Raw genomic sequence first — 16097 nt, forward strand, 5'->3', positions numbered from 1 at the left:
ATGACTAAAATAAAGAATTTAATAAAATTTAGGAATACAGTTTGAAAGTATATTTGAGATTCTAGGATTATACCAATTGATTATTTATAGATAATTTTAATGAGTGATTGTAGAGAGCTTATTTAGTATAATGGACTTCTTTTTCAGGGGTATTTTGCCTATGAATCCTAGGAATATGATGAACCACTCCCAGGTTGGTCAGGGCATTGGAATTCCTAGCAGGACAAATAGCATGAGCAGTTCAGGGTTAGGTAGCCCCAACAGAAGCTCGCCAAGCATAATATGTATGCCAAAGCAGCAGCCTTCTCGACAGCCTTTTACTGTGAACAGGTAAGATGTTTATTGATACTGTGTATAATTGTCTTTTGGGTATCTTCAGATTTTCCTTTTCATATTCAATGCTTTGTTCTTGAGTCTTGGCTTCTGTCTCATAAGTGTGTTTCATCATATATTTATGAGCAAAGATTCTGTTACATATCACAATTGTAAAACTAAAGATACATTCTTTTGAATTAAGTTTGATTTTAGAAAGCTCATTAAATCTTTTTGTTGTTGTTGTTGTTGCTGCTAGAAAAGGATTGTTCTTGGGTTGCCACCAGGCAAATTTTTATTGATATGTCCTACCTTTATTAATTGAGGTTGGTCACCTGTGTGGTAAGAGTTCCAGATTGGTGAATAGGACTAGAGATATATTTGACTATTACTGCTTTGCTTTGGTTACACTTTGGTTAAATATATTCTCAGTGAAATCCGTTTTGTACTTTGGAGGCTTATTGACCAGAGACTTGTAAGGTTATGTAAAGAGTATTTAAAAATAGTATTGTGTTTAGGGATTCGAAACAAAAACATAAAGTTGTTGGGTTTTTTTCACTCCTTTTTGCATTGTCCATTTGCATATACTGTGCAAATGAAAACTATTTTGTTAGTATTTTCAAGCTGTTTGGGTAATTTATATGAGTTATATCTAAAATATAAGACTTTCTTGAAAAACATCATTTAAGCTTGATTGCACACACACTTTTTTTTTTTTTAATGGGGGATTGTATGTAGGACCTTGAGCTAAGTATTATCATTATGCCCATTAATTTGCTTTCTTCTTTCTAGTACTTGTAGTATCTGGATTAAAATAGGCTATTAGTACATTTCCTGTTTGTTCTTCATCCCATAAGCTCCAGTTCTTTTATGTAGACTCATAGTATTTCTTTTATAATTTTATTGCTCTTTAATTTTTTAAAAAATTATGTGTCAAGGGTCATCAAAATTCTCATCTGATAGCTTCCTTACCATATAATATTTCTTAGGCTTTATCACATCTTTCTGCATTCTTGTAATATTGTTCATTAAATGTATGAATTTTTGCCTTTCCATATATTTTCATTTGTTTTTTTTTAATACTGTTATAAGTTGTCAACGTAAAGTGAATCTCTAATTCCCTGCTTATTTTTATTATTGATAAGTTGTATTTATTATAAAATGTTCTCATCTTTGAACACTTACTCCATGTTTGAGGGTACCTATATCATCAGCAGTTCTAACTGTTAAACAAATATTTTCATTGATTTACCTGCTCCTCTTTAGAGTGCTGTTTCTCTAGCTGCATATTTTATCAATAGTTGTTTGGCCGTAGTTTTACAGATTGAGAAAGGGAAAAAACTCAGCTTAAAACAATTTAAGCCTGCTCAACATTGATATACTAACTGTCTTTTGTCAGATCATTATTTGATGTCAAAGATATATAATTTCATTATAGAATCTGCATTAATAATTCTTGTTGACATTCTTAATTTGCCTTGCCCTGAGTTCAGCTTTGTTCTTTTTTTTCTTTCTTTCTTATTTTTTCCTTTTTTCTTTTCTTTTTTTTCTTTTTTTTTTTTTTTTTTTTTTTGCTTTTTCTTGTCATGCTTAGGCTTGTGCAAAACAAGTAGGTGGACAGAGGCATTTGTAATTATTTACAAAATATCAGTCGTACGTTAATTTGGAATTGGTACTATGGAGAGATATTCTTTTCATTAAATAGATGAAAAGTAAACTATTAGATAAAAATGATGTGTTTTAGAACACTAAATTCAGTTTTTAAAAAGCATCATTTAATTCAGGTCAAGTAAACATTTGTTGAGTGCCTGTTATATCTTAATAAACACTAAAGGGCAGAGGATGCAAGGATGAATATGACATGGACTCTATCCATGAGTTTATATTTTGGTTGGGAGGATATATTATGATAAGTATTAATAAGTTTCACCAGTAAAGGAAGTAAAGTAAAACAAGTTTTCAGGAAGAATAGTCTTAAACCTACCTGCATATTTTTGAGATTAGGAATACTTTTAGTGTCCAGTAAATTGGCTCACGAGGGACATAAAATGGTACCCTTTAGCCTCTGTTTTCTTGAAGTTTCATTCATAAATTGTTTGTTTTTTTTTTTAATTAATCTGTTTAAGATGTTTTAGTTCTCTCTTGTTCATGAAAAGACTTTTAGAGAAGCTTTTAAATAAAAATAAAGATTAAACTCAAAAAGATAAAATCAGTATTGATTTTGAAGCATATTGTTGTTTGTATGAGGAGACCAAAAGTATACACTTTTGTTTTTCTTCATCTCAAAGTTAGTATTCTTACTGTATATCTAAAATTATTTTCTATGTACCCAGTATGTCTGGATTTGGAATGAACAGGAATCAGGCATTTGGAATGAATAACTCCTTATCAAGTAACATTTTTAATGGAACAGGTAAGCTTATTCTGGAGCTAGTACCCTATAAAAAATACAGTAGATTTCTGAAATATAAAGCAATTCAACATACTGGTCTTTAAATATTATAGAATTTCTTATTGTGTTAAGTGGTAGAATTTAGTTTAGTGAGAAATTATTAGGAATAGGCTTTAATAAATGGTAGAGAGATATAGTTAAAGACTTTTTTTTTTTTACTTGGCATGGTAATACCATAGTGATTTGTATTATAACATCAGGATTATTTCCTTGACACAGTGGAAGAGCCTAAACATTAATTTAGTCTATATTTATGCCTCAGAATTCTTTTTACTTCACAAAACTTTTTCTGTCCTCAGCCCTGTCACTAGGAAAACAATAATCTAGACTAGTTTGGGTGGTATGATATTCTGATTATAGAGATACAGATTGAAGAAAACCTTTTCGATTATATGGAGCGCTTACCATTCTTTTCTTAATACTAATTTTGGTGTTTAACCCTTTTGAATTTTTTGCCCAGTTGTATGTACATAATTCAAAAATTTAGTTGCATGGAGAACCAATTCTGATTTTGACAAAAAGTTCCTGCAGTCTGTTGGTTTATTTCTTTTATCAACTGCTTCAGCCAGAAGCAAATAGGGAGCAGTGTTGCTATTTTGCTTTAGGTTTTACTCTCTTCACCCTTGCCTCCATACCCTTTCCTGAGAAAGGAAATAAAGGACGTTGTTATGATTATAGGAGCAAAATTGGGCTGGATTTCTGGGAGAGAAATACTTGTAAAGGAGGAAGTAGGTGAAAGAAAAGGAGGAAGTAGGTGAAAGAACAATTAGTGAAATGGTGTATATATTGGAAGCATGAGAGAAAATTTAATAAGGAAATGTCATTGGTGGCTATGGGCTTTTAATTTTTAAATGTTAATGTATGCTCAGCAGCATAGGTTGACCATGATTAAATCATTTGAAAAAAATTCCAAATTCAGCATTTGTATGTGGTGGTTTTGTGTTCAAGGTGTTAAAATACTACAAAGTACTATATCTCATTGTTTCTAAAATGTACATATTTTTATATTATAATTATCTGTGAAATCAGGCTGCATGCCACAGTTCAGTCTGGTTTTTCCACAAATGGAACATAAAGTAACAGTGTATCTGACAGTGTCTGAATTACGTTAGATTCTGAATTACGTTCTGTACACTGCTATAAAATTTTAGAATTCTTTTTAAAATTCTCTTTTAACTGAGTGTTTTTAATGTGGGAAAATTATTTTCAAGTTTTTCCCTAAAAATACAAATTTGGGAGTTTATTAACTTTTTAGGTTAAAATATATTCTCAAATAATGGCAATTTTGAATTGCATCTTATAAGTCCTAAAGTCATATTAAAAGTTAACATATATCCAAAGTGTGTAATTATTGCGTAATCAGATAATTTAAGATATTATTTTATAAGTGGAAACAATATGTAATTTTAAAATTTCTGTTGTCTTATTCACATAATAGTATATTTAATTGAAAATTTATAAACTAATTTTTAAACGATGGGGGTATGAATCATTTATCTTTACCTTTGTAGTTTTAAATTATCACCTGTGTTAATGGAGTATTTTTTTTCTTTAAACAAAATAATCAAAGGTAATAGTTGAGATTCCTTTAATTACAAAATTCAGAGAAAAATGAGAATGAATTTGATGATAGCAAAAATTTGAAAATAGTTATAAAGCAAAAAAATGAAATAAAAATTAAAATGGTAGCATAGGGTGAATTGGAGGTGTAGAAAATTAGGTTCTTCAAAAATTAAAATAAAGGTTGTAAGAATACTAAAAGTTGAAAAAAATCAAGAGATGATTACTGTAGGCAAAGTAGGAAAGTTGGGTTAAATTTTAATTTTAAAGGAAGCAGACTGGCTTAAATGAGTAAAAATAAATTTCTTATATTTAGTATATATTTATTGAGCGCCTACTGTGTAATAGGTAATACAAACTTCTGAGGTTGATTATTTCCCAGTCACTCCCCAGACATGGGAATCCTACTTATACCTCTGTCCCCAAAATAAACAGACAGACACACACACATACACACACACACACACACACACACACACACACACACACACGCATATTTGTATATGAAACCAGTAGGTTACAGGGAAGAAGTCCTCAGGTGTTCTTCACTGTCCCCCAGTCTCTTTCTAGCCATTTGGAGGTAATTTTATTGTCACATATGTGTGTAACTGAAGCTCCCAAGCATTCCAGATAAAAACCTCCACCAAATATAATGAAGATATCATTTACAACAATCTCCCTCTTGTTAGCTAATAAGCTATAAATTTAGGTTGCCATCTTGGGGGCGGGGAATAATATACAGTCTCACTCCATATTCTCTTAGGTTTCCAGGATTTGGGGTTTTAATACACTGGTTGCATATTGTTTTCCTCAGTTGTTCATGAAATTCTTTAACATGAAATCATTCCACAAGTATCTTTTGAGCACCTCCATATAACCTAATACAGTGCTCTGCATTATTTAGGAACAAGGCACTGTTGTCTCAATTTATATTGTGATTGGGTTTTACAATCTTGGTTTAAATGTTTGTGGAACCAATAAATATTATTCTTTCTTATTATTTAGATGGAAGTGAAAATGTGACAGGATTGGACCTTTCAGATTTTCCAGCATTAGCAGACCGAAACAGAAGGGAAGGAAGTGGTAACCCAACTCCATTAATAAACCCCTTGGCTGGAAGAGCTCCATATGGTAATTAAGCTTTTTTATGATGGCCAATGCAAACTTTCTTTTGCATGTACACATATGTACGTATGCATGTGTGTGTGTTGGAAAACACAAATATATATATATTTATATATATATATATTTGTGTTTTCCAACCAGGTTAGTATAATTTCATCAGAATTCACACAGAAGGATTTCTGTATCTTTCAGAATATGTAAACTGTAAAACTGTACAGAAACCCAAAAGGAAGTCCTTATTGTTATTCAGAAGTTATTTTCTGCTGATATCTCTGCATTCACCTAAGTGGTTATGTGGTCTGCCTTTTAAAATTGCCTTAATTGATCCCACATTTTTTCAAAAGCATATATTCCTAGTTATTAAAAATGAATGTCTACACATTGAAGATGTTTCTTTAAGCCAAGGTTTCTCGACATTCACACTACTGACATTGGACTCAATAATGCTTTGTAGCCAGGGGATTTGGATGTGCTATCCTGTTTGTATGGAATGTTTAGCAGCATTCCTGCCTTAAGCCCACAAGCTGCCAGCACAATCATTATTTCCAGACATTGGCAAATGTCCCCTAGGAGAAAAAATAACCCCTACTGAGAACCACTGTTCAAGGAATATATAATAGTTTATGTAGACTCTTGATCATCATTAATACCCTTCATTATCCTTTTTCACTGTGCTAATAGATAAAGGATTTTGCTAATAAAAGTTAGATAAAAAATAAAGGGAGGGAAGAATGCAACAACAGTATAGCAGTTTTGACGTGAAAATTCTGTGATGGCAGTATACCCGTATTCTGCCACATAGTTGGTTCCTTTTGGGAAGATTCCTAATAGAGACAAAGAGCAAAACAATGCATTTAGAAAAGGGATCAGTTCATCAGTTATTCTAAAGAAAAACTAATAATATTTTTCCCATTATCAACCAAGAACAATTTCTGTGTCTTTCAGAATATGTAAAAAAGGCAAAGTTTTATTGTTCATATTCTAAAGTTTCTAAATTAATCTTCCAAAAATAACAAAAATTGATCTGTCCGGGAAGTTGAGTACCTAGCTGCTTAGTTCTCAGTTGAGACTCTAATGTTTTTAACCTTTCCTCATAGGTCCATTTTTTCATCCCTTTAATCATTCCCGTTGCTCTTCTTGGACCATCTCTAGTTTCTCCATATCGTTCTTGAATTGTGGAGCCCCAAACTGCATATTGTTCTCCAATAAGGGCCCGACTAATGCCAAGTATAGTGGGAGGATTATTTCCCAGATCTTGCATGTTTTACATCTATAACATGGAATCCAAGAAAATCTGAAATAATATGGAGTTGTTTTATAATTGATTGCAATTTGCTCACTCTGTAAGTTACTTTCAAGTAGAATACTTCCATGTTCTTTTAAAATTTATTTTGTTCATTTTTTATTTGAAAGTTAACTAGTATTTATAATATTTAGTCAAATATTTAAAGCATGTTTTTAAACCAAAAATTTTAATAATCCTTACCAATATCATATCAAATCATATTTTTAAGAACCTATGTACAGCATTAGATTAGAATTACAGGATTACCACTAATTTCCCTTGTATTACTTTGTGTGTTGAATTGTTAATCAGTACACCAAAATTTAGTTCTTCATTGCTGTCCTGATTACTAGTTTTTTGAAGTATGCTTTCATAACATTAAAAAAATCTTGTGGTATATTATGATGAGGAAAGTTAACTTTTTATAGCATGTAGCAAAATATCGTGAATATCAATTGCAATTCTCTGGATTATTTTTATTACATAGTTGGAATGGTAACAAAACCAGCAAATGAGCAATCCCAGGACTTCTCAATACACAATGAAGATTTTCCAGCATTACCTGGTTCCAGCTATAAAGATCCAACATCAAGTAATGATGACAGTAAATCTGTAAGTAACTGAGAATTGTATATGTGAGTGATATAGTTTTCTTCCCTTCAGATTTATATTAACAGTTACTTACTAAATACTATTACGAAACTGTTTATCTTGAATATCTGTAATAACCTAACTTCTGAAGAATGCAGAAAAGCTTTATAACTTAGAAGATAGCCTATTTTTTTCCTATTTCATATAGGTATGCAAATTTCTGTTGAACTTCTCAGAGTTAATTTAGACTTTTATTGTAGTCCCTGTCAGCTGGATCCCATGAAGTTTGATAATATAGCCTTCTAAGGAGCTGTGTTTTTCTTGAGTAAGTTTTCTCCTTGAAGAATCTTTATACACATTTTTATACCTGTGTTGATTCAGCCAACTCAGCTTCTTTCTGACTTAACAAATGTATTTATTTGTTCCACATTTCACTGAAAATAGCCTTTTGTATGTGTGACGGGAGTTTGTATATTATTAAAATCAATAATAAAAAAGATGATTGGGTAAGAATTCTAATAAGTTTAATTTTTTTAAAGTCCATGTTTCTAGCTAGTCTTGGAGGTTGCTTTGGTGATATTTTAGGTAATGTACTATTTAGTTTTAAGTGAAAATATCGAAGAGTCTAACTAATAGTGTATCTCAAAGCAGAAGCCCCTGAGAGGGGTTTTTCTCATTGATTTAAGATCCAACATAGTTAAGAATATTTTCCCTGGATTTCTTGTCCATTAAATCTTTAAATGTGGATGATATGGGATTTGTTCATATACCATGGGACAATTATGGACACAAAATTTTCATGTAGAACTTGAAAAGCAGGTAAAAATGTACTACCAATTTAAATATGGTAAAGAATGAATAGTAAGGGATTAATATACTGACTTGAATTTATGTACTTAAAGCATTTTAATGTCACATTTAATTTTTTTCATGCTAGAATTTGAATACATCTGGCAAGCCAACTTCAAGTACAGATGGACCCAAATTCCCTGGAGATAAAAGTTCAACAACACAAAATAATAATCAACAGAAAAAAGGGATCCAGGTGTTACCTGATGGTGGGACTCTATAAATATGTCAAAGATATTATAAAATACATTTTCTTTACTTTTTCCTCACAAATAAAAATGACTTTTCTTATCCAGGTCGGGTTACTAACATTCCTCAAGGAATGGTGACGGACCAATTTGGAATGATTGGCCTGTTAACATTTATCAGGGCAGCAGAGACAGACCCAGGAATGGTACATCTTGCTTTAGGAAGTGACTTAACAACATTAGGCCTCAATCTGAACTCTCCTGAGTAAGTTTGTTTCTTTCTTTTTTCACATTTGTGTGTAATATTTTTACTATTTAACCTTAAACTTGTAGCTTTTTATCGTATCACCAAATTATATCATTTGCTGACATTCATTGTTACTGTTACCTGCTTACTTTTTGGGTTATTCGTGTCATATTAGTATCTGATTCATTGTCATCTGTATTATTATTCCTCTTATAATTGGGTCCACTATTATAGATGTATATGTGATCCTTTAAAAAAATCCTGAAATCTTGGTTCCTTGAATGTCTTTTTTCCAAAAACTTTGTTTTCTCATACTTCAGCCACATCTTACTAATAATAATTACAGTCTTTGCATCACTTAAAATGATGCTGTTATGCTTTGATCATTACTTCTGTTTTCTGTCTGTCTCTCTCTAGTATTATAACTCTTATAATCATTTGGGACCTTTTTTTTTTTTTAATGTATTTTTTTGGTTGTTGATGGACCTTTATTTTGTTTATTTGTTTATATGCGATGTTGAGAATCAAACCCAGTGTGTCACACTTGCCAGGCAAGCACTCTACCACTAAGCGACAACCCCAGCCCACTCCTTTGGGACCTTTAATCCATTGATTCTTATACATTTTCACCGTTCCTTAGTATACCTGTCCGTCTTTCCCTTTTATGAACTCATTTCCTTCTCATTCATTAAATGCTGTGGTCAGTCATAATTGCTCATTTACATATACCCTTGACTTCTTTGCCCCTCTTTCACTTTCTAACACTTGCATGTAACTACAGCCTGGTCGTTTTTCTGCCTGTTCTATTCCTGAGTGTGCTGCTGAACTCAGAGTAAAGTCATACAACTTTACTGCCTTTCATTATGACCAAGAACCTCAAAAGCAGATCCTTAATTTTGCCAGATCTACTTATACCTGGGATGCCTAGTCTATTCTTTTTTTCTTTTCTAAACAACTATATTACATTTCTGCAAACCCCTAATACCTTCTCCCCCTGTCCTTACTCTCAGATGATGACCTTGCTTTTTATGTCTACTTTTCTAAGAAGGAAGGTGGATCGATCAAAAAAGAGCATGGGGCAGGCACAGTGGCCCTTGCCTGTAATCCGTGGCTCAGGAGGCGGAGGCAGGAGTTTTGCGAGTTCAAAGCCAGCCTCAGCAAAAGCAAGGCACTAAGTAACTCAGTGAGATTCTATCTCTCAATAAAATACAAAATAGGACTGGGGATGTGGCTCAGTAGTTGAGTGCCCCTGAGTTCAATCCCTGGTACCAAAAAAAAAAAAAAGAGAACATGGGCACTTTCTACTGCCATCTGCAACTACTTTATTCTTGTCTTTTACTGTTTTACTTTCTACTCTAACACTCTCTTGAAAATTTAAGGATATGACAGTTTTCACACTTAATTATTTCCATTAGCATTCAAATATACTACTACTTCTCCCGTTTTAAAAAAGAAATCTTGTCTTGGTCCAGCCTCCTTCTTTGATGAGTTTATGTCCTATTTCTTTATTCTCTTCAAAGCAAAACTGTTCAGAATAATCGCCTGTTTCTCCAATTTGTCCATCAGGATTTTGTCCCCACCATTTCACTAAAACTGTACTTATGAAGGTCACCAAATAGCCTCCAATATTAGTAAATTCAGTGGTTTCTTCTAGAATTTCTTTCTCCTTGAATTGGAAGACATAATTCTTATCTGATTTCACTGGTTGATTCTTTTTATTCTTTTTTTTTTTTTTTTTGCTGACCTTTTTGTGTTCTTCTTTCATCTATTTACTCCCTTAGAGACCAGTTTCATAGTTTTAAATACCATATATATTGAGGAACCCTCTCTAGCTTCTCTCCTGAACTTGAGATTTCCAGATTCAATTAAATATTATTGAAATGATCTTGCTCAGATTTAGTGCATCTGTAGCCTTCCTAATCTTGGTTTATACTTCCAGAAGCTTAATATCATCTTTAACTTCCCTTTTTCTTTTGTACCCTATATCTAGTCTTTTTCCAAAATATATACATAATTTGTGATCAGATTATGTATATATTTAAACTGCTACCAGTCTGATTTGAATCAACATCCATCCTCTATTGTCTGGCTGTTCTGTTAACCAATCATCAGGTATTCCCAATTCTTTAGTTTCTAAATATTGTAGCAGCCAGGACAATCCTTTTTAAATAAGTTATTCCTTTACTCAGTACCCATTAAGGATTTATGGTTTCATTATAATTAACCCCCCCCCCCCAATTTTTATAGCCCTACAACATCTTGCCTAGTCATTTCATCTCCCCAAACCCTACCTCAAAAGCTTTTTCGTTTGTTCACTGTGTTCCGTCTTCACTGACATTCTTGCTATACCTAAGATTTCAATCATGTTCCTGCCTTAGTTGATCTAAGAAGAGTCTAACTAGAACAGTTTCTACCTGGTAGTTAATATGATTATCTCTTTCAGTCTTTGTCCAGATCTGACCTTCTCAATGGTACCTAAACTGACCACCCTATTTAATTATGCAATCATTTCTCTTCCCCTAACATGGGTTATTTATATATTATCCTAAATTTTTTGCATCTCTAATCTTTCACACTTAATCAGAAAGTAAATTTTATGTAGTCAGTAATCTTTTGTTTTGTTTATTTATATATCCCAAGCACCTAAAGCAGTGCCAGACATATAATGGGTACTCAGTAAATATTTGGTGAATTTGAAATTTGCTCTTACTATTGTGGGAGGTTCACATAAATGGGAAAGTAATTTAACTTGAAGGCATAATATTGATGAATTTAAAGCATTCTTAGTTGAAGTCACTTAAAAATAGGAAATTTGAATCATACTTTTTTAAAATATTGTGATAACTTGTTTATATTATTACAGGAATACTGAGAGAAGCAATCCCACTGTATTTTTCATATGTATAGATATATGTTTCAGTTTTCTGCTGTGTAAGTCATAGTAAACCCAAGAAATTAGAAGTAAAGATGGTCATTTTATATTTGAGGTCTGTTTTTCCTAGTTTTTGTGAAATTAGATTAGAAATTTGTTTTTCTACTTTGAATTTCAAAGTGGTTTTTTTCCCCCCTTATTCAGAAATCTCTACCCCAAATTTGCATCACCCTGGGCATCTTCACCTTGTCGACCTCAAGACATAGGTAGGAGAAGCTGTTTATGTTGAGAACTTTTTGAAAGATATTTATAACTGAGAATCAGTTAATAAGGCTTTTTTCATTTTATTATCCAGACTTCCATGTTCCATCTGAGTACTTAACGAACATTCACATTAGGGATAAGGTGAGTGTAGTTTATTATTCTACTCAGTCAGCATGAATTTTATCTATTTTTCAGGTGCCGATTTTCAGTTTAGACAGCATAATATTTTTTAAATAATTAACAGTGGTCTTGGATATGCTTTTGTATCTTCATTCAACTTATATGACAGTTTTATTTCTATTTTTGTTTATGATCTTAATATTTTGATAAAGTCCTCGATTGTAGTTTAAAAGTGAAACAATGTTAGGACTGGTAAAATATTTCTCACAGTTAATAAAAGGATGTAACCATAACCACATTCAGTGGGAATAAACTTATGGGAAATTTGATAAATTTTCTTCTGATATTTTTATTTTATGCCTTACCCATGAGAAAGAGTTTTTTTTTTAAATAGTACATAGGTGCAGTTTTTTAATGGAACAACTGTACATATTTTAAAATTATTTATGACCTTGGCTTTTTTTTCCTTTTACTTTGTTTTAATTACCTACAGTTCTAATTATAAAGTAATTATTAACAGATTACAGCTTTTATCTGTTTCTTTCACTGTAAGAAAGAAAATGGTAGAGTTTATTTCCATTAGAAAAAAATTCAAATGAAAAAAAAATGAAATCTAAATTTTTGAAATTGTGAAAAGATGACTTAATGGAAGTGTGTGTGTGTGTGTGTGAGAGAGAGAGAGAGAGAGAGAGAGAGAGAGAGAGAGAGAGTATGTGTGTGTGTCTGTATTTAAATGACAGCATTCTGATTATGTACCACACAGTTGTATGGTCAAATGGATATTGATGTTGTGGACAGGCAGATAAAGAGAAAAATATATCCCAAGATGTCTTTTAATTGTCTGAATACGTGGAAAACAAGAATTATGATAACAGGGAATGCTGGTATTTTTCATTTGTGGATTTTGTGATATTCTGTCATCTCTACTATAGAACTCTTTTGCTCCAGTTTACATATTGGGTTGCAGAACATTTCCTTAGACCAGTTTGAGAAATGCTGAAAATCGGTTGCATTTGGTAACCGCCACCTGAACAGGGGTGACATGAATGGGAGAAAAATAACATTCAAGAATTTGTGATAGCCAAGTAAACACTTAGGTGTAAAACATCAGATAAACATACATTTTTTGTTATTGTTGTTTTGGGGTGCCTTTAAGGTTTATTTTAATTTGAAAATTTGAGACTGTTGAACTCACTTATAGTTTGGTGACTGGTTATTTTCTACCTTGTGAAGAGAAATATAGTCATTCTTCAGTCACTTAAATCATAATTCTGTATTCCCATCTGAAAACAGAACCAAGTGATTTGTGAATCACTGTTAGGTATAGATTCAGTCTACACTTATTATAAGCCTTCTGTATACATGATTCTTTCATAAACCCTCACTCATTTAATTTCATTTACTTTTTAGTAACTTTCATAGGTGTCTTTTTCCACATTTTGCAACCGAAGCCCATAGATGTTAAATAACTTGAATGTGGTCATAGAATTAGGACTTATATTTTATAAGTTCTAGATCTTTGAGTACAATATTCTTGTGTTATTGCCACATTGGATTATTAATAAATCCTTGTAGTGAGATGATAATATTTGGTTTCACTTGGAAATTTTTATTTAGCTTTTTCCCATTGATATTATCAAATAGAAGTAATAGACATAATTGTTGTCATTTGAGTAAACCAGTTACCTGATATGAAATGATAAGTTTCTGTGTATCTTTCCTCTGTTCTTTTTCTTTTTTTTTAACGTCAGTGGTAGCAATTATATGTTAAGATTTTAGATTTATTTAACATTTCAAAATAATTTTTCTTTTCTAGCTGGCTGCAATAAAACTTGGTCGATATGGAGAAGACCTTCTCTTCTATCTCTATTACATGAATGGAGGAGACGTATTACAACTTTTAGCTGCAGTAGAGCTGTATGTTGAAAGTTTTTTAATCACTTTTTTATTATAGTGAATCTTGACTATTCCAAAAACTTTTTAAAATGATAATGCCATAGTTGAGTGAAAATCTTTATCAATAAATTTATTTTTACATTTAATAAAATGCCTTTAGATTGAAATTATATAATTACCGTGGCTTCATAATCGTATACATAAAAAGAATTTCACAATTAAATAATGCTAAATTTATAAGAAAACAATCAACCTGACTCAGATTTGGTGAATCACTTTGTTAAATGTATGAATTATAAGGTATGCCTGTGGTTCTTTTTAGTCCTTATGGAACCACATATATTAATTAGAAACCAAATTTCATCAACCAATAAACATTTGTTGATTATTATATAAGCAAGGCACTGTGCCTATTTGTTATGTGTTTTGAAGTGCTATAAAATAAGGTCCATATTATCCTAGTATTATCATAAGGACCACATTATTATAGTTTTTCTAATTATGTTTTTATAAATGGCCTTGAATCCAGTACTTCAAAATGTATTTAAAATGACTGTGTTGATAATGAATTGTATAAATTTTTATTTCAATTGAGAGAAATTTCCCATTTTACCTCATTTTTATAAAATAGGAGTTATCATTTGTTCTTTTAATTTGTTCATAAGTAAATTGACTCATCCATCTATAATTAGCCATTGTTGTCTTTATGTCTAAAAACTACCTCATTGTGTTGGAAGGAAAGTGTTTATTTACATGAAGCCTTTAATGTCCCTTTTGGGGGACATTAACCAATTCTGAATATTCCACAATTTTTGAGTTGTATAAATCCTCACTAGTTTTTGCATGAATTCTAATAAGATTTTGAGAACTCTTAGATTTTGAGAATTTAGGATTGATAATATTTGAGTTAAAAAATAAAGTAATACAATCATTAAATTTTTCAAAGTGGATATTGTTTTCAACAGTTATAAAATTACATCAATTTAAAAGTTTAATTCAAAAATACTTTGTATTTAGTTTCTTACCAAATAATATAAATAATTGGGGTTTTGTTTTAATAAACATCTCAATTTCTGTTGAGTGTTCAGAAGAGCAAGTCAGGAATGAAGTTTCTAGAACATGTTGAATCTTTATTTGGTCTGCCCAAGTTTGTATTACTCATTGGACTTTTGACATCTCATTTGTTTGCATAAAAAATTAACTTTCATTAAATAAAGGTATGGGGTTTAGTAATAAATTTGCTTTCTGGATAAATTTAAAAATTATTTTTCTATGTTCCATAAGTGTTGTATTTAATAACAATAAAGACTCAGAAGCCTTGTAAGAAGAATCCATATTTATGTATATTTTTGTGTGTAATTTTTTCTGAGAAAGGTTTTTCAAAATATAGGAAATGTTTGATGTGAGCCACAGGAAATAATTACCCTTTTCTTTTAAAATTTGAAGTTTTAATCGTGATTGGAGATACCACAAAGAAGAACGAGTATGGATTACCAGAGCACCAGGCATGGAACCAACAATGAAAACCAATACATACGAGAGGGGAACATATTACTTCTTTGACTGTCTTAACTGGAGGAAAGTAGCTAAGGTATATTTTTTTCAACGTGCAACTGTGTAAATCTAGACTTTAAAAAAGAAGTGTGCTTTTTATTCTGTTTATGTGTACCAATATGTCCATTCCAATAATGTGCCAGATCTACCCACATCATTTTTTTTTCTCTTCGTGCTTGACTTGATTTTACCTCTAGGACAATGTAAAAAGAGTTAAATTCACTATAATAGGTAAACTTGGGAAGAGATTTGTAAATTTGCACAAGACTTTATAACATTTGAAATTTTTTTTTGTCTAATGAATTGTAAAATAAAGATACCCTTTTACAGGACAAGTCATGTATTTTCATGTTATTGTTACTGTAAGCAAGGATGAGATTTCCCTAAAAGGAGTACATAAAAGGCTTTTTATACTTGCACTCATTATGGGAAAGATACATGAATGTTTATTTGCAGATCATTTAAAGGAAGAAAATTGCAAGGATTAACCATTACTACTTCGGTGACAACTATGCTAAATATGAGGGGGAAATGGGCTGTGCGGAAAAGTTGATTGTTTTATTTTGGTTTTGCAACTTTTGCCTCACAAAAATGCCCTTATAACTGTCCCATGTGCAAAATTTCCATCAGTGTAAATATATTTCACATGTGTCCACTACCTTGCGTGTACTTAAATCTACTCAGTTAAGAATATAGCCTGTATTATCCAATTTCACCAGTTATTTTCCTGAATTGGTTTTCTATTAATGATTCTTAGGATTGTAAACTCAGTATTACATTAA

General features: G+C 31.4%; 1 protein-coding gene across 7 annotated transcripts in view; it reads left to right on the top strand.

The window, feature by feature from the left end:
• The window catches only part of Cnot2 (CCR4-NOT transcription complex subunit 2), a 101304-nt gene that overhangs the window by 79365 nt on the left and 5842 nt on the right, over positions 1-16097 (top strand). For 5 of the 7 annotated variants that reach the window (XM_076854859.1, XM_076854857.2, XM_076854856.1 and 2 more), the window contains 10 exons: positions 148-330; positions 2646-2725; positions 5330-5455; positions 7222-7346; positions 8263-8383; positions 8471-8627; positions 11686-11747; positions 11837-11886; positions 13682-13782; positions 15208-15352. In XM_076854859.1, coding sequence (XP_076710974.1) covers positions 148-330; positions 2646-2725; positions 5330-5455; positions 7222-7346; positions 8263-8383; positions 8471-8627; positions 11686-11747; positions 11837-11886; positions 13682-13782; positions 15208-15352 — 1150 coding nt within the window. The remainder of the gene's footprint in view (positions 1-147; positions 331-2645; positions 2726-5329; positions 5456-7221; positions 7347-8262; positions 8384-8470; positions 8628-11685; positions 11748-11836; positions 11887-13681; positions 13783-15207; positions 15353-16097) is intronic. The other 2 variants (XM_076854861.1, XM_076854862.1) reach the window with 1 other exon arrangement.

The sequence above is a fragment of the Callospermophilus lateralis genome, chromosome 4 (genome assembly GCF_048772815.1).
Source record: "Callospermophilus lateralis isolate mCalLat2 chromosome 4, mCalLat2.hap1, whole genome shotgun sequence".
NCBI classification, from domain to species: domain Eukaryota; kingdom Metazoa; phylum Chordata; class Mammalia; order Rodentia; family Sciuridae; genus Callospermophilus; species Callospermophilus lateralis.